This window comes from Nyctereutes procyonoides, unplaced genomic scaffold (assembly GCF_905146905.1).
Source record: "Nyctereutes procyonoides isolate TBG_1078 unplaced genomic scaffold, NYPRO_anot_genome, whole genome shotgun sequence".
Taxonomy (NCBI): Eukaryota; Metazoa; Chordata; class Mammalia; order Carnivora; family Canidae; genus Nyctereutes; species Nyctereutes procyonoides.
In genome coordinates, this window is record NW_026575049.1 from 69,824,998 (window position 1) to 69,844,006 (window position 19,009).

Below are 19,009 nucleotides of genomic sequence, written 5' to 3' on the forward strand. Positions count from 1 at the left end.
GACCCGGGGGCGGACCTGGGCGGGCCTGGGGGCGGGGTCTGCAGGGGGCCTGGGCGGGGCCTGTTAGGGGCGGGGCCTGCCGGGAGGGCCTGGGCGGGGCCTATCGGGGGCGGGGCCTGCCGAGGGCTTGGGCGGGGCCTGTCAGGGGCGGGGCCTGCCGGGAGGACCGAGGCGGGGCCTGTTGGGGCGGACCTGGGCGGGCCTCGGGGCGGGGCCTGCCGGGGGGCCGGGGCGGGGCGTGCGGAGCGCGCAGACTCGCGGCTGCGGGCGGAGCGTGGGGAGCCGCCGGCAGACCGCCGCGCTCCGGGAGCCATGGGGCTCACAGCTGGGGCGCTCGTCTGGTCGCCCGTGGGGCTGTGGCTGCTGCTGTGCAGCTGGGGGTGCCCCGGGAGCGCCGAGCTGCGGGCGCCGCCGGAGAAGATCGGTAGGGGGGCCGGGGGCGGCGCGGAAGGGGTGCGGGAGCGCGCTGGCTCCAGGCCCGGCCGGGCGGCGCGCGGTGTCCTCCGCCTAGGTCACCGCCTCGGGGCGGCTGCGGGTGCCTCGGGGGCCGCGCGTGCTCCTTGGGGGGGGGGGCGCGCCTCGCTGTGCGGGTGACGGGCGCGCGGTCCCGGCGGGGGCTGCGCGGAGCCCCGCTCCCGGTCACCCCCGATCGCCCCGTCACCCTCCGTCACCCCCCATCACCCCCGGTCGCCCCCGGTCACCCCCGATCGCCCCCCGTCACCCCCGATCGCCCCCCGATCGCTCCCCCATCACCCCCGTCACCCCCCGTCACCCCCGTCGCCCCCGGTCACCCGGTCCCCGCTGCCGAGCTCCGCCTGCTCGCCCCGGGCCTGCCCTGGGGCCCCTGCACCGCGGAAAACACGCTCTCGAGTGTGGCTCTGGGCTTGGGCCGCGTTGGGCTTGCTCTTCCTCTTCCCCCCGAAGCTTTGTGTTGTGGGGCCGCGAACGCATCGGTGGGGCCGAGACGGGGACAATCTTGGCAAAAATGGCGGCCTCTGCAGTCAGATGCGCGTGGAGGGCCCACGTCTCCCCCGCCGGGGCACGAGGGGTGACGGGGCCCGTGGCGCCTGCCCCAAGCCCTGCGGGAGCCTCTGGGCTCTGGGACCTGCCCCCCCCCCCCCCCCCCCCGTCTAAGGTCAGTCTGTGCCGTAAGGACTCCCACCCCCGCCCCAGCAGTGCCCGTGCCTCCCAGTTCTTCCTTCAGCAGCTGCCCCTCTGTCGGGCTCCCCTGCAGGGGTGACCAAGCACGGAGCCCCACCTGTTACTCAGAACCACAACCCCACAGAGCTGCGTAGGATGGAAAGAAACTTCCTTCCCCCCCCCCCCCATAGCGATTATTGGAGCCGGGATCGGTGGCACTTCAGCAGCCTATTATCTGCGGCAGAAATTTGGGAAAGATGTGAAGATCGATGTGTTCGAAAGAGGAGAGGTGGGAGGCCGCCTGGCCACAGTGACCGTGCGAGGGCAAGAATATGAGGCCGGAGGCTCTGTCATCCATCCTTTAAATCTGCACATGAAGCGATTCGTCAAGGACCTGGGTATGTAATGTCCTAGAGCCAGGCAACTTTCTGTGTGACCCTCCGTGGAAGGTTCATCAGATAGGGAACCGAAAGTTCTGTTAATTGTCTTTTTTGCAGGGAAGGTGGTAAAACTGTTTTCCCCACTGCTGCTAGCGATTAGTACAAGCTCAGTTAGGAGCGGCTGTCTCGGAGCCACTTGGCCGTAACGGGACACTGGCTATCTGTGGCTTCAGTTATCTGGAATTACAGTCCTGGGGCGGCGGTGGGGGTGGTTGCTGTTCCTAGTTCTCAGAGCTCTGGGTTCATGTTGAAGAAGCAAAGAATGCTGTGGCTTCGCAGAAACCTTGCGTGCTCGTTTTACAGCTGGGAAACTGAGGCCCAGGCATGGGTGCAGACGTGTGCTCCTGTGTGCACACGTCTGCACCCACACTTGTGCTGGAACCTGGGCCAGCTGACTGCTTCCCTGCCAGCAGAGGAGCTGGGCAGGCTGTGGGGGAAGTCGGGCAGGCCTCTGCAGGCCCTTTGCTCAGGGAAAATGGTGTAATTTTTGCCTCCTTCCAGTTATCTGAAATGAGCAAAATAGGATTCGCACGGGAATGGGGGTGCCTCCTTTCCCTTTGCTGCCTCCACATCTCATGGATGCTTCCTGGGCCTCTTTCCTCCATGAGGGCCACAGGATGCCAGGAACAGTTTGTGCGGCAGATATTCACATCCCACGTTTCTGTTTTTTTGTTTTGTTCAAGATTTTTTATTTATTTATTCATGAGAGACACAGAGAGACAGAGAGGCAGAGCAGAGGCAGAGGAAGAAGCAGGCTCCATGCAGGGAGCCCGACGTGGAACTCGATCCCAGGTCTCCAGCATCAGGGCCTGGGCTGAAGGCGGCGCTAAACCGCTGAGCCACCTGGGATGCCCTGTTTTGTTCTTTTAAGTTGAATTCAGTTGGTATTCTGACCTTTTCCTTGGACTTTTTAGTCTTTTTTTTTTTTTTAGTCTTTTTCAAATAAAAATAGCCATTCTGATTTTGATAATCTGCATGACCAGCTGACCAGTCTTTTAGAGATCTGCTTTAGGACGGTGAGGTGAATGAATACGGTGTTACACACTGTTTTAAAGATAGAGCTTTGACAGAAGCGGGGGAAGCCCCGAATTCACACACTCTATAGAGGGCCCGTCATGGCCTAGATGACACTTTCTTTCATTTGCTCCACAGAGAAACCACTGAGTTTAGCTAACCCTTTCTCTGTCTCTGCAGGTCTGTCTACTGTCCAGAGCTCTGGCGGCCTAATGGGGGTGTATAATGGAGAGACTCTGGTGTTTGAGGAGAGCAGCTGGTTTATAATGAACATGATTAAACTAATTTGGCACTATGGATTTCAGTCCCTCCGGATGCACATGTGGGTAGAAGATATACTGGACAAGTTTATGAGGTAATTTTTCCCCCTTCCGTTTACCCTACGATCTTTCGGTTAGATGATCTTTAGGAATTTTAGTTTCTTGAAACAGTTTTCTACCTAATTGTAAGGCCTGTTTGTCAGATTGTTTGGTAAATGGTTTGTATAAAATAAGCAGACCGTTTATATCCACTTGAAAATTGAAAGAGGGATCCCTGGGTGGCGCAGCGGTTTGGCGCCTGCCTTTGGCCCAGGGCGCGATCCTGGAGACCCGGGATTGAATCCCACATCGGGCTCCCGGTGCATGGAGCCTGCTTCTCCCTCTGCCTGTGTCTCTGCCTCTCTCTCTCTCTCTCTGTGACTATCATAAATAAATAAAAATTAAAAAAAAAATTTAAACCGAGGTACTAAATTCCAGCACCGTTCCAGTTAGTGAGAATACAGGTGCCACTTTTTCTTCTTTGTTTTTCTGTATTTTCAAATTTTTCTGTGTGTGTTGCTATGGTAATTGGGAAAAATAACATAAAATAACAAGTCTAGCTTTGGAAGATATAGGCTTTTTTTTTTTTTAAGGCTATTGGCATGTGCTAATTTTTATGCTGGTTTACAATTTTAGATGCTGGAGAAATTGAATTTGTAAGTGCTAATTATATTTCATTTACTGTGAGTTTCTATGTAGTAAAATAATTGTTAAAAAGGTAAAATTCTATGTCCTATGTGACCACGTATTGACAAGGACAGATATAAGGATTGAGGAGGATAAATATAGTCTAGTTTTTGTGACTTATGGTAATTTGGGATTTCTCTTTTTAAACATCCTTGTTAGGTCAGTTCCTCAAACACTTTCCCAGTGGGCACATTAAAGTCAGCTACAGTACAGATTGTTTTAGTCATTCATTCATTTTTTTCGTTTATCAAATATTGACTGTTAGGGGCCAGGCACTATTCTGGGACCTGAGGATGTGGAATCTAGAATATGTCCCTGTACTCAAAGAATATACATTCTAATAGACAAGCAATAAACCAATAACTAAGAAATATGTAGAATTTGCGTAGATATAGCCAGTCACTTTGTCAAGAAGGTAGGTGGCATGTAGCTGCATGCTCAGCAGGAAAATCAGGTTCAGATGGTATCAGATACAGCCCTGTGTGTGTGTGTTTAAGTTTTATTACCAGTAGCTTGCCTGACATGTAGAGAATTGCCCTGTGAGAGATTAAAAAATTACTTTTCAAGTGATTTTTGGATATTGTAGAACTGTGAAAAATATGTAGGGATGGGATACAGATTCTTCTTTTTTTTTCTTTTTCTTTTTTTTCCCAGTAAACTCTACGCCCAATGTGGGGCTTGGACTCTCGACCCCAGAGATTAAGAGTCACATGCTCTATGGACTGAGCCAGTCAGTGCCCCAGGATTATACTATTTTTTATTTTAAAGTTTATATTTTTAGTAATCTCTACACCCAGTGTGGGGCTTGAACTCACAACCCTGAGATCAAGTGTCACATATTCTTCTGACTGAATCAGCCAAGTGCCCCCATTTTTGATTTTAGAAAACAGTTCCCCTACTTTATGGGATTATTGCCTCCCTTTGGTCTGTCTTTGATATTTGATTATACAGCACGGATCCTTATGTTGTTCAAAGGGCCACACACCCTACATTTCTGTTTCAATAAATCAAGAACATAAAACTCTTATTTTGATAATTTTATCAGATCCTATGAGAAAGTTGGAGAGAATGCTGGTATTGAGCCAGGTTGTGCCAGTGGTTAAAGTAGTTAAATACTGCTGGACGAGGGACATAGCTGTTGCCCTGTGTGACGCCATCCTCCCTTTCTGCCTCCTCTCCAAACCCCCTCCCCTGCCCCCAGTAGGGAATCTTGGCTCAGTTCCAGTGCTGTCATCTGTCTACTTTCTGTTTAATGCTGTACCAACTGTTAAATAAATAAATAAATGACTCGAGTAATAAGGGGGGTTGGGGTGCCAATCCCTGCATAGTTGAAAATCTGTGTATAACTTTGACTCCTTCAAGACTTAACTGCTCATAGCCTGCTTTTGACAGGAAGACTTACTAAGAACATAAACAGTGAAGGAACACATGTTTTGTATGTTTATTTTTATTTTTAAATTAAAAAAATTTTTTGTTAAAGATTATATTTATTTATTCATGAGAGACACACAGAGAGAGGCAGAGACACAGGCAGAGGGAGAAGCAGGCTCCACGCAGGGAGCCCGACGTGGGACTTGATCCTGGAACCCCAGGATCACGCCCTGAGCTGAAGGTGGCGCTAAACCACTGAGCCCCCCGGCGTCCCACATGTTTTGTATGTTACGTCTCATTCTTACAGTAAAGTAAGCGGGAGAGGAGAAAATGTTATTAAGAAAATCATAAGGAAGAGAAAATACAATGGTGGTACTCCACTGATTTTATCTGAAAACAAAAACAAAACCAGAACCTACTTGTAAATGGACCTGTGCAGCTCAAACCTGGGTTATTCAAGGGTCAGCTCTGTTGGTAATATCACCCCGTGTTGGAGATACTCTGGGGTGTTGCAGAAATCAGAACTGGGAACTACAGAGGCTGCCAAAGAGCAGTCTGGACCAACAGATTCCCCTGCATTTCAGTAAAGCAGTAGTTCTCCACCCTGGCTGCACATAGGATTCACGTGGGAATCTTTTTTTTTTTTAAATATTTTATTTATTTGAGAGAGAGAGAGAGAGAGCGCGAGCCCGTGCACGCCTGCATGCACGTTGGGTAGGCAGAGGGAGATAGAGAACCTCAAGCAGATGCCCCGCGGAGTGCACAGCCCGTTACGGGGCCCTCAGTCTCACAACCCCAGGATCACGACCTGAGCTGAAACCAAGACCTTGACACTCCCCTGAGTGAGCCACCCAGGCGCAGTGGGATGACTTCTGGTTATTTAGATGGGCCCAGTGTCATCAGAAGAGTCCTTACAGGAGGGGGGTGGAAGGATAGAATGAGTAGTAGGAAATGTGAGGATGGAAGCAAGAGGTTGGGATGCTAGAAAGGTGCCACAGGTCAAGGAATGCAGGTGGTTTATAAAAACTGAAAAAGGCAAGAAAATGGATTCTTCCTCGAGCTTCCAGAAGGACCAGCCTTGCTGACACCTTGCCTCTACGACCCATTGAGATTGACTTTGGTTTTCCAACCTGCAGGCCCATGAGATAATACATTTGTGTTGTGTAAGTCCCTTAGTTTGTGGTAATTTGTTACAGTAGCAACTGGAAGCTAATGTACCTCCTGATTCACCTCCCTGCTTTGGCCCGTGTGCCACCACTGTCTGTTTTCAGCCTGGCAGCCAAAGAGGTGTTTTTAAAATCTATGAGTCATCATTACTTCTCTGCTCAGAAACTTTCAGTGGCAAAATAGAAGCACCCTACGAGCCAGCCATTGCACTACGAGGTATTTATCCAAAGGATACAAAAGTGCTGGTTCCGAGGGGCACCTGCACCTACTAATAGCAGCACTGTCAGCAATAGGCACATCAGGGGGAGAGCCCCAACGTCCATCGACAGGTGAATGGATAAAGATGTGGGGGTGTGTGTATGTATATATCCTCTATCTATCTCTCTCTATCTATCTATCTATCTATCTATCTATCTATCTATCTATATAGTGGAATGTTACTCAGACATAAAAAAAATGAAATATAGCCACTTGCAGCATATGTGGATGGAACTAGAATGTATTATACTAACTGAAATAAGAAAAGACAAGTATCATGATTTCACTCATAGAATTTAAGAAACAAAACAGATGAATATAGGGGAGAGAAAGGAAAAATAGAATGAGATAAAAAGAGAGCGGGAGGCAAACCATAAGAGGCTTTATAGTTAACAGAACAAACTGAGGGGTGCTGGTGGGAGGTGAATGGGGGGATGACCTAAGTGGGTGATGCGTATTAAAGAGGGCAATTACTGGAACGAGCACCAGGGTAGTCATATGTAAGTGATGAGTCACTAAATTGTCCTGAAACCAATACTACACTATATGTTAACTAACTTGAATTTAAATTAGAAAAGTAAACTTTCAGTCGCCCTCGATTTCATGCGGAGTAACGGCCAAAATCTGCAGTGGTGTGGAAGACCTGACAGGACATAGGTAATCCTATCTCCTGATTCTTTATTTCCTCTTTGTTAGGGGCCGAATGACGCCCACCCCCCTCACGTGTTGAAGCCCTAACCCCCTGTACCTCAGAGTGACTGCATTCGGAGATGGGGTTTTTAATGAGGCGATTAAGTTACAGTGAGGCCTTTAGGGTGGGCCCTGGTGGATGTGGCCGGCGGCCTTATAAGAATAAGAGAGAAGAGCCCAGGGGAGACACCAGGGACGTGGGGGATGTGAGAAGGAACCCCGTGGGGACACGACGACCAGGTGGCCACGATATGCCAAGGAGACGGGGTCGGGAGCCTCAGGGCCCCGGTGCTGGGATTTCAGCCTCCCGGGTGGGGAGTGCCTTCCTGTTGCTGCGGGCCGCTGGGCCGCCTGGCCGTGCCCCCGTGTGGATGTGGGGCATGGGAGCCGTCTCCACCCGTGTTAGGGCCCGCTCCCCCGGGGCTGCCGGCTCGGTGTGGGCAGGTGTGCGTGGTTAGAGCTGATAGGACTTCCCCACACTCCAACCCTCTCATCGTCCTGTCACGTCCTTCTTTGCCTCTGGTAACAGCTTTTGTCTTCAAGGCTCCGTTCTCTGGTACTCTTGTGGCCAGCTGCCCTTCGGTTACTGTTTGTGTCGCATATCTTTTTCCATCTTTTTGCTTCCAACCGATTTCTATCTGAATCTGAAGTGTATTTCTTTTTTTTTAAAAAAAGATTTTATTTATTCATGAGAGACACAGAGAGGGGCAGAGACACAGGCAGAGGCAGAAGCAGGCTCCATGCAGGGAGCCCGACGTGGGACTCGCTCCAGGGACCCCGGGGTCACGCCCTGGGCCGAAGGCGGGCGCTGAACTGCTGGGCCACCCGGGCGTCCCTCTTTAAGCATCTAAAGCACATGTACATGTGCATGTTTTTTTGGCTAAGTTTACTCCTCCATGTTGTATTCTTCTTGATGCTATTTTAATGGGATGATTTTTGTAATTTCATATTGTTCATTGTTAGCATGCACTGCCTTTTCAAAAAAAATTGCAATATAATTGAGATAATATCATGTCTTTAAGGTGTAGGATGGATTGATTTGATACATTTATATATTGCAGTAAGATCACTGCTGTAGCTAGTTAACATGTCTTCATTGTCACATAATTATTTCTTTTATGGTGTGAGAACATCTAAGATCTAGTCTCTTCAGGTGCTTGTTTGGATTATGGGTAGTGCTTGATGATCTCAGGGTTCTAAGTCTGAGTCCTGTGTTGGGTGTAGAGATTACTTAAAAATAAAATCTTAGGGGGTATCCCTGGGTGGCTCAACGGTTTAGTGCCTGCCATTGGCCCAGGGCATGATCCTGGAGTCCCGGAATCGAGTCCCGTGTCGGGCTCCTTGCATGGAGCCTGCTTCTCCGTCCTCCTGTGTCTCTGCCTCTTTCTCTCTCTATGTCTATCATGAATAGATAAATAAATCTTTTTTAAAAAAAATCTTAGGGACGCCTGGGTGGCTCAGTTGGTTAAGCATCTGATTTTGGCTTAGGTCATGACCTTGGGGTTGTGAGATGAACACCCTCATCAGGCTCCACAGTAGCTATGGAGCCTGCTTAGGATTCTCTCCTCTGTGTGCCCCGTCTCCCCCCTAAAATAAAATGTTAAAAAAAGTCTTAAAAAAGGATCTAGTCTTTTAGCAACTTTGAAAATATGTTATTGTTGGCTGTAATCACTGTGCTGTGAATTAGATCTCCAGAACACATCTTCTAATTGCTGCCTTCTTTTGATTTTTAAAAATTCATTTATTTCAGAGAGAGAGGGAGAGTGCATGTGTGCACATACGTGTGTGTGGGAGAGTTTGAGCATAAGTTGGCAGGGGTGGGGGGCAGAGAGAGAGAATCTTCAAGCAGACTGTCTGCTGAGCAGGGAGCCTGACTCAGGGCTCCATCCCATGACCCATGAGATCATGACCTGAGCTGAAATCTGAGTCAGATGCTCAACTGACTTGAGCCAACCAGGCGCCCCTGCCTTCTTTTGTTTTAAAGCTGTATTTTCAGGTGCACCTGAGTGGCTCAGTGGTTGGGCATCTATCTTCAGCCCAGGGCATGATCCTGGAGACCCAGGATCGAGTTCCACATCAGGCTCCTTGCATGGAGCCTGCTTCTCCCTCTGCCTGGGTCTCTGCCCCTCCCCCCCCGTGTCTCTCATGAATAAATAAGTAAATAAATAAATAAATTAAATCTTAAAATTTTTTTTTCTAGTGTGCAGTTTTTTTTATTTTTTTATTTTTTTGTTTATTTTTTTTCTAGTGTGCAGTTTTAATTCTCATTTCTTCTAGTATATATTTTTGGTTATCTTTTTTTCTTGAGACAGTGTGTGTGTACACGTGAGCAGGGGAGGGCTGGGGAGAGGAGAGAGAATCTTTAAAACAATGTTAATGGTGTATTAATACTAACCACACTATCCTTTGTACTGTTGCCATACAAGTTATTTTTATATGTTACAGAGAGTTTTCTCTGTAACATGTTTTCTCCTTAGTTTTCTTGTTCTATATTTTACTTTATTATTTTATTTTTATTCTTATTTATTTTTATTTTTATTCTTTTTTTTTTTTTTTTTTTTAATTCATGAGAGAGACAGAGGGAGAGGCAGAAACACAGGCAGAGGGAGAAGCAGGCTCCATGCAGGGAGCCCGACATGGGACTCGATCCCAGGACTGCAAGATCACGCCCTGGGCCAAAGGCAGGCACCAAAACGCAGAGCCACCCAGGCATGCTGGTCATTAGTTTTCTAATTACTGTGTTATGCACTTGTCTTTTAAGTAAGATAGGAGAAAAGAATGGTAAACATACGTACCTTTATATTTACTGATGCAGTTACTTTTACCAGTGCTCTTCATTTCCTGATGATGATTTGAGTTTCTGTTTAGCATATTTCAGCCTGAAGGTCTTTCTCTAAACTAATTTCTTGTAGAGAAGGCCTAGCAGTATTGGATTCTGTGTTTTTGTTTATCTGGGATTATTTTAATCTCTCTTCTTTTCTGAAGGATAGTTTTGCTGGATATAGAACACTTGGTTGATAGACTTTTCTTTCAGCATTTTGAATATGTCATCCACTACATTCCGCCTTTATAGTTTCTGAGTAGTCGTCTGCTGTTTATCTTATTAAAGTTCCCTTTTTCTGGATTAGTTACTTTTGTCTTGTTGCTTTCAGTATTCTTTATCTTTCCAGTCTATTATATATTTGGGTGTGAATCTTTTAAATTCATCCTGCTTAGATTTAGCTTCCTGGACATGCAGGCTAATGTTTTCTTTCAAATGTGGGAAGTTTGGCCAGATTTGAAGTTTCTAGAAGTTTGGCCATTATTTCTTCAAGTATTTTTGTCCACCCTACCCTTTTTTCCTGCCTCTTCTTCTACATTCCCGTTATGTGTATGTGGGTATGCTTTATATCGTCCCACAGTTCTCTGATACTCTGCTCATTTTTATCTGTTTTCTTTGTTTCTTAGAGTGTATAATTTCAGTTTATGTGTATCTTTAAGTTCATTGATTTTTCTCCTATTTCATTTTTTTTTTAAAGATTTTATTTATTTATTTATGAGAGACACAGAGAGAGAGGCAGAGACACAGGCAGAGGGAGAAGCAGGCTTCATGCAGGGAGCCCGACATGGGACTCGATCCCGGGTCTCCAGGATCACACCCTGGGCTGAAGGCAGATGCTCAACCACTGAGCCACCCAGGCATCCCTTTTCTCCTATTTCAAATCTGCTATGGAGCCTCTTTAGGAAATTTTCAATTTCAGATATGATACTTTTCAACTCTAGAATTTTTTTTTTTTTTAATTTTTTTGTTTTATTTATTTATGATAGGCACACAGTGAGAGAGAGAGAGGCAGAGACACAGGCAGAGGGAGAAGCAGGCCCCATACACCGGGAGCCCGACGTGGGACTCGATCCCGGGTCTCCAGGATCGCGCCCTGGGCCAAAGGCAGGCGCTAAACCGCTGCGCCACCCAGGGATCCCTCAACTCTAGAATTTAAAAAATAGTTCAAGTCTTGATAGTTGGGGAGACATTGTTCACATACTTGCTCTAGTACTTTATTATTATTACTTTTAAAGATTTTATTTATTTACTCATGAGAGACACAAAGAGAGAGGCAGAGACACAGGCAGAAGGAGAAGCAGGCTCCATGCAGGGAGCCCGATGTGGGACTCAATCCTGGGACCTCGGGGTCACGCCCTGCACTGGAGGCAGACGCTCCACCACTGAGCCACGCAGGCGCCCCAGTAGCTGTGATTTTAAATTGCCAGTGATTATTTTGGGACAAATGCCCTGGGGATGGGCTGTTTGTACAGAGCCAGCTCTGAATCAGGTCTGTAGAGACAAGCCCCGAGGGTAGAGGTTTTCAGTGAGCTGCCAGCTAGGTCCAATGGCACTTCCCTGGGGTGGGCACTGAAGGATCCGCAGACCTGTCCTACCGTCTCTGGTGGCTGCCAGGTTGCAGGCTTCACAGGTGTTACGGTTACAAGTGCTGGTTTGGAAGGCTACCTTGCTGGCAAGTGGGGACGGGGATAAGGTGTAGGTTAAGATGCCACAGGACTCATTGTTCCTACTGAGATTCAGCCATCTCTCTGGAGAAAATACTCCTGGGATTTTGACAAGTCTTTGGCTTATTTTCAGTGTTGCGAAAGTTGATGTTGACTTTTGCCAGTGTTCCTTGCTCCACTCTTCCAGAAGTGTTTCATGTCTCACTGCCTGCCCCCCCATCTGACTGTGCCTCCTCCTGCTGTCCTGGATCTGCGTGAGCTGCACTGGCCTCATGGTTCTCTGAGCACACCAGGCCTGCTTTGTCGTCAGGTTCTTGCACCGCTCTTACCTCTATCTGAAATATTGTCTCCTCTGGATACTGCAGCGCTCACCTCCTTCAGGTCTCTGCTCAGATGTTCTCTTCTTAGTGAGGCTTTCTTTGACCATTCTGTTTTTGGGGACCATCTTATTTAGAGTTGAGACTCTGGCAACTCTAAGCTTTCTCAGGCTTTTTTATTTTCTCCTTAACATTTATTATCCTCTAAACTTCTAAATTTACTCACATTAATTTTTTTACTACCTGTTTCCCCAACTAGAACACTAGCTCCATCAGGGATTTTTTTCTCTGTTGTGTTGACCTCTGTATCGTTGGCACCTGGAATACCTGGCTCACAGTTCATGCTCCATAAATATTTGTTTAAGGAATAAATGTTAACGTTATCCAAATGTAGTTTAAAAAGAAAAAGAAAAAAAAGAGGCACCTGGGTGGCTCAGTCAGTTGTGTCTGCCTTTGGCTCCAGTCCTGATCCGGTCCGATCCGCATTCCTGAGCTGGAGCCCCCTCCGCAGCAGCCCTCCCTGGCCGGTGGGGAGACTGCTTTCCCTCCTCCTCCACCCCTCCCCCTCGTTGCTTGTGGTCTCATTCACTCTCCTTGTCTCTGTCAAAGAAATAAATAAAATCTTTTGAAAAATTAGAAAAAAAAAGGGCTGGAAAGCAGCTTTATTCATAGAAATACACATCTAGCTTTTTTTTTTTCTTTACATATCTAGCTTTTTAGCAAATATGTACTAATGCAACTAGTATTGTAAAACAGCTGCAGGGCTCACTGTTCATACAGCCTCCGTTGTCTCCGGTTTGGGAGGCCTTTGCTGGAGGCTTGAGTGGGGCAGGGTCGCAGGCAGGAAGTGGCACGGACTCGTTTCTGTGATACGCTGTATGTCACTTAATTGGCTACTGTTTTGTCTTGCTGACCATTAGCCAAAGGTCAGTCTATATTTTATGAGATATTCAGTCTACTTCCTAAAGAACTCAGTGTTTTCGTTCTCTGCTTTTTAAGACTCCCGAGGGACTAAAAACCATTTGATATGGTTGAAGGAGTTATTTTAGTTTCTCAGTTTGGGCACTGATATGTTTTCCCCACAAAAATGTATTCAGTGCTTTGGACACTGCACTGTTAGTAGGTAATACTGAAGCGGCTGTGGCACTGTCCCTGCTCAAAATTACAACCGGGAGAGAAGAAAGTTGGTGTAACCCCCCCCTCCCCGGGATCACTGATAAGATCCGTCTCTGGCATTATTTTTTTCTTTGCTTCATATACTGACCTGCGTATGTGCCTTATTACTTGTCACCAATGGCAAGCATGTGGAGGGAAAGGACTCATATCGTTCTCAATTGTTTTTATCACTTGCAACTTGAAAAATTACATATTGAATTACTGCACATGGATATTTCTTTAAGTCCATGAAGTTCAGGAAAATGTCAGGTGGTATTTTCTAAAAATTAAGCAATAGTTGGGCAACTTTGCAGGGGAGGTGGGGCTCAAGCTCTAAGTGTATTGTAGCTGGAGAGGAGGTGGTGCAGCGTCGGGGAGCCATGCACAGCATGTTCAGGGGTCAGTGAGCGGGTCAGGCGTGTACACGTGGAGGGTGGGTGTGTGGTTGAGGCCGGGGGGCAGCTGGTGCTGGAGACTTGTACTTGTCACGGGGCTTTTAGGCCCTCTTACTTGTTTCTCTATTTGTAGTTAAAGCAGAGGAGTTAGACTTGAGTTAGACTCTGAAATTCCCTGAAGGTCAGCAGTTTATGTAGTAAGCAGCAATAAGTTGTTTTTGCATAACTCAGTAAGGACTAGAGATGTATTTTAGGGTTTCTGGGAGACTCATAAATGTTTAAAAAAAAAGAAACCGGAGAGAGGTAATCAGTTATTCATTTGAGTTGTTTGAATATAAATCCTGAGTTAAGATCTGGGAAATGAGAGTGAAGTAGCAGGAGAGATGTTAGGAAGACTGGAAAGACTGCCAGGGTTTGCTTCTTTGGTGGGAGAAGCAGAAGTGAAAATATTGAAGTTTGAAATTAAATGAGCTGAGGGTGGCGTGTCGGATGCTAGGAGTGAACCGACCCCCCAACCTACGCTTCGGTTGGATGGGGGTGGGTGGGGAGGGCCTCGTCTGGTGGCTGGGTACCTTAGATGTGTCTGACTGCTGCTGGGGGGACACGCGGAATGAGAACAGGACGTAGGACACGGTGACTCCTTCAAGGTGAGGTGGTGACCTGTGGATGCAGAGGAGCCGGTGGGGGCCTGGGGGTGGGGGGCTCCGGCCGGTGGCCCGAGGAGCGCGCTGCCGACTGCACGCCGAGTCTTGCGGGGCCTAGTGGCCGCTCTCTCCCACAGGATCTACCGCTACCAGTCCCACGACTTCGCCTTCAGCAGCGTCGAGAGGCTGCTGCACTCCCTGGGCGGGGACGACTTCCTGGGAATGCTTAACCGGACACTCCTGGAAACGCTGCAGAGAGCAGGTTTCTCTGAGAAGTTCCTCGAGGAGATTGTCGCGCCCGTCATGCGGGTCAATTACGGGCAAAGCATGAACATCAACGGCTTTGTGGGTAAGTCGAGGCCTGACTTGGGGCCAGGGCGTGGGGACGGTACCTGCTCTGAAACCCCAGTCGGGTCTCACGTCGTGCCTGGGTGGGTCTGTGCCGTTGCAGTGGGGAGAGGCCGTGGCCTCCAGAGATTTTGCCCCCAGGGGTGCTTGGCAATGTCTGGTGAGCTTTGGAGCAGAGCTCCCCTAAGCTGGGAAGAGAACGGGCAGGGACCTTTCCTCGAGTGAGAACTCAAATGCACTTTTCCCGCCCCGGACAGGCGCAGTGTCCATGTCCTGTGCGGATTCCGGCCTGTGGGCAGTGCAAGGTGGCAATAAGCTGGTGTGTTCAGGGCTCCTCCGGGCCTCCCGAAGCAACCTCATAGCTGGCTCAGTTCTGTTCATAGAGGAGAAAACAAGGACCAAGCACACAGGTGAGCCTGAAATTTTGGTGTTCCTGATTTGCCCTCTGGAAAATCATTGCTCAGAGAGAAAAGCCACTCTCCTGTCGTCTCCCAGTTCCAAATGATGGGGTTACACAGATATTCCCAGATGTGCCAAGTACGGAAGCACGTCTCCCTCGACTTAAAGATAATCTCATTTTGGGGCAGCCCGGGGCTCAGCGGTTTAGCACCGCTTTCAGCCCGGGGCCTGATCCTGGAGACCCGGGATTGAGTCCCCCATCGGGCTCCCCGCATGGAGCCTGCTTCTCCCTCTGCCTATGTCTCTGCCTCTCTCTTTCTCTCTGTGTCTCTCACGAATAAATAAAATATTTAAAAAAATAAAAATAAAAATAGTCTGATTCTTGAAAGTATCATTCCATATTTTGTGCTTCTTGACAAGGTATTATTTCTCTTCCAGTAGAAAACTGGCCTCAATTTGGCAGTTATATTAAAAGGGTAAAACTTTTGATTCTTTAGAATTCTCTATCTTATACCTTATCAACTTATTAAGGTAATAAAATTATTTTGGGAAGGTGTATAGTATGCTAGAAATACTAAAATGTATGCTTTCCTCTAGGAAATCCTGCAAAGATGTATGAAGTCATCTACCAAAGTGGATCTGAGACCCGTTCAGACTTCTACGACATTGTCTTGGTGGCCACTCCATTGAATCGAAAAATGTCCAATATAACTTTCCTCAACTTTGATCCTCCAATTGAGGAATTCCATCAGTATTACCAACATATAGTGACAACTTTAATTAAGGGGCAGTTGAATTCAACCCTTTTTAGCTCTAGAGCCTTAGACAAATTCGATCTCAGTACAATCTTAACCACCGATAATTCAGATTTGTTCATTAACAGCATTGGGATTGTGTCCTCTGTAACAGAAAATGACCGTCCTCAACCATTAGGAGATAGGGGATACGTTTGGAAGATCTTTTCCCAAGAAATTCTCACTAAAGAACAAATACTAAAGCTCTTTTTGTCCTATGATTATGCCGTGAAGCAGCCATGGCTTGCGTATCCTCACTATAGGCCTCCAGAGAAATGCCCCTCCATCGTTCTCCATGACAGACTTTACTACCTCAACGGCATCGAGTGCGCAGCGAGCGCCATGGAGATGAGTGCCATTGCGGCCCACAATGCCGCGCTGCTCGCCTATCACCGCTGGAACGGCCACACGGACATGATCGACCAGGAGGACTTATATGAGAAGCTCAAAACTGAGCTGTGAGAGAACAGTCACCTTTCCCCCCGTCCTGGTTCCAAATGGAGTGTCTCTGGCAAAAAAGAACACAATCTGAGCAGAGAGGATTTTTGAATCATGTTTTGCCATAAATTAGTCTGTTTAACAAAAGTAAACCCAGTGAGTTAGGAGGAAATACAAGTTTCTAATGAAGTGTGACGGTGTTAACTACTCCATTTATGCCCTCCCCAAAATTTCTGGACTCTCTTAGTACCCATCACAGTATGGAGTCGCCTGGAGTTTGTTAAACATGTGGGTTCTCCAGCTCCTCTGGAGATTCTGACTTACTAGGTCTTGGGGGTGGGGGCCCTGGAATTTGAGTAAAACCTTAGATCATTTAAAGCTGAGCACTTGAAGAATTTAGTGGGGGACTAGTTCACTTGTGCTTCACAGCGGTCAGTGACCTTCGTCACATGGTTAAGACTATGGGAACTGGTCATATGCCTGGCTTTAGTTAATTTATACCTTTTTGTCAAAGTAGATGTGCCCATGCCAGAAGCCTTGACTTTCTGAATGTTCTTTTGTTGATTTTGATTTTAATTTGATTTTATTAGGGGTGAGATTCAGAAGCCTTAGTTTAACTTTGTCACACAAAAATCCCAAGTAAAATGAAAGCAAATACATAGGCGATTGATTTAAGAGATTGGCATTCTATCATCGAATCCTCACCTAGGGAGCTTTAACGATTTTCAATAGACTACCCCCTCCCCCACCCTGCAACCAGAGATCCCGATTTAACGATTTAACGGACTGAGGATAGGACCTCAGCATTGTAGCTAAAAAGTCCCTAAGGTGCAACCTGGGTTGGGAATCACTGATGCGGGGGTTTAAGACCTCTCCAAAGGGTTTTCAGTGCCTTAAAAGTCCCAGGAAACCTAGTCCATTATCAAAGCAGATTCATTTTGTGAAGGAGGACTTCTCTCGACGAGAACTCCAGTAGTGATCTTGACAGGAAGCACGGTCCGTCTGACAACAGGCCACTTGGATTATTCCAGAGCAGTGGACACTGGAGTACGAGACTCTGAATACCACACTTGATCAAATCCAGCAAATGTCCAAACTGTTAAATGCTTCTAAAACTAGCATTTGGGGTGAGAAAATGATTGCTGAAATCTTGTTTCTAAGGCAGTTCTCAACTTCGGCTGCACACGGAATAACCTCTAATATTTTAAAGCTCAAGTGATTCTAATACAGAACCAGTTCTGTATCAGATAAAGAGATCATGAATGGCTGTCCTTACAGTCAGTCATTAGGAGGACAGAACTGAGTAAAAGCTTGTGAATTCTAAAAGTAACTGTAACAAAGTTAACACCTATTGTTGGAAAAGAAAGTCCGTAAGATTATTGCAGTAGCTACTTTAGCAAGATGCTGTAAGAAAACACTGATTCTTAAAATGATTACTACAGTTGTGAATATTATTATGCTGATAAAACTGCCAAAAATACGTTTGATGTAAAGGCAGGGATTAAAATTACACTTTGTCAAAGGGTCAGCTTTTTAAAAATTTTATTCTTAACAAGTATGTTAAGAAGCAGTCACATTTTTCCTTTTGTGGTTTTAATGAGGACAATGTTGTAGAGAATGTCATACTGTGTTCTCTGTATGCTAAAGATTGGTAAATAAAAATTGGTAATGAAAATTTCTATCACTCAGACTTTTGCAATGGGATATATTATTTACTTACAATAACACCAATTTAAGATGTTGCCATTATATCAGACCTACTCTAAGTTTTTTTAAGTTTTCCATCAGGGCATCGGAAACAGCTTCAGGGCAAAACAGATGATCGGGCATAATAGATTTAATGGATACAGGATTAAAGATTTTTTTTTTTATTGGAAGAAAATTGCTGTCAGAGCCTGTTACTTCAGTAGACCACGCTATTCATCTTTGTACAGAAGAGACTGGTAAAAATTATGCAGGAGCTGACTGAAAACCAGTTTTACTCCAGTGGTTCTCCAACTTGGATATGCATCGGAATCACCTGGAGTGCTCTTAAAATACTGCTGGGCCTCACCCCAGAGTGTGCTTTCAGTGGGTTTGGAGTGGTAGATGGTAGATGGAAATATGCATCCCAGTATCTTAAATTCCTAGGTGATGGTCTAGGAACTGCACTTAGGAAAACCGATTCTGTAACTTCCTCTGTGTGGTTGCAAAAAATAACGCCAGTCGACACCAGTGAAGATTTAAAGAGCCGCCGGAGAAGAATGGAATAAAAATGTACTGGACTTGACATCCACTCTCCTCACTGTGATGACGTTGGTTTGATCCCTCTCCCTATTCTCTGGCTGTAAACACGTCCTCTGGACAGAAAATGTTTTAGAGACACACGTAAGCCATCCATTGCGTTGTTTTCCAAGTACCTTGCACGTTCACCTGTGTATACCTCGTTCTCTACAGTTTTAAAGTGGTTCAAGATTTCTGGCTTTCTTACCAGATCACAAAAAGTACGGGCATAAGCATTTGCTTTGTAGATTTCTTGAAGTTAGGCTTATGATACAACCATTTGTAACTTATCTCTCATCTGAGTTTGTGTGCCATAAAATGTGTGACCTAGGTGAAGTATTGTGGACAGCGTTACTACCCTGTATACTCCAAAGAACCAGAGTACACTGGAATGTTTTTTCTAGAGCTCTATTCTTGTATTCTAAATTCCCCATTTATGTTCAAAATAAACAACCGTGTTATTACTTCCTGTGTTTTTTCAATTGCACTGTACTTGGAATGTAGATGTACTTGGATAAAGTCAGTACCTCAAAGCTACTATAAGGAGTTTTGAAAATTACAATTAGCGTTTCAGAAAAAAACCTTGTAGGTTTGCAGGTTAAAAGATGGGAAAAAAGGTATCTTTTGTCATGCTTCATATTTAATCAGATTTTCCTATACTAATGCATAAAAGCCTTGGACCAAATCAGTCTCAACCAGGAACAGT

At 46.5% G+C, this 19,009-nt stretch overlaps 1 protein-coding gene across 1 annotated transcript; it reads left to right on the forward strand.

The window, feature by feature from the left end:
* Nucleotides 1–254: 254 nt before the first annotated feature.
* PCYOX1 (prenylcysteine oxidase 1) lies at nucleotides 255–18,767 on the forward strand. Its single transcript, XM_055328087.1, has 6 exons — nucleotides 255–424; nucleotides 1,332–1,538; nucleotides 2,775–2,949; nucleotides 14,200–14,411; nucleotides 14,668–14,820; nucleotides 15,407–18,767. Exons 1-6 carry the CDS (start codon nucleotides 313–315, stop codon nucleotides 16,063–16,065), a joined length of 1,518 nt encoding a protein of 505 aa, XP_055184062.1. The 5' UTR covers nucleotides 255–312; the 3' UTR covers nucleotides 16,066–18,767.
* The last annotated feature ends 242 nt before the right edge of the window (nucleotides 18,768–19,009 follow it).

Bases quoted from the DNA above. Each gene is read 5' to 3' on its own strand.
- PCYOX1 (XM_055328087.1), top strand. From the start codon at position 313: ATGGGGCTCACAGCTGGGGCGCTCGTCTGGTCGCCCGTGGGGCTGTGG. The intron at 425-1,331 runs GTAGGGGGGCCG...CCCCCCCCATAG, and splicing joins GGCGCCGCCGGAGAAGATCG to CGATTATTGGAGCCGGGATC. The intron at 14,412-14,667 runs GTAAGTCGAGGC...CGCCCCGGACAG, and splicing joins GAACATCAACGGCTTTGTGG to GCGCAGTGTCCATGTCCTGT.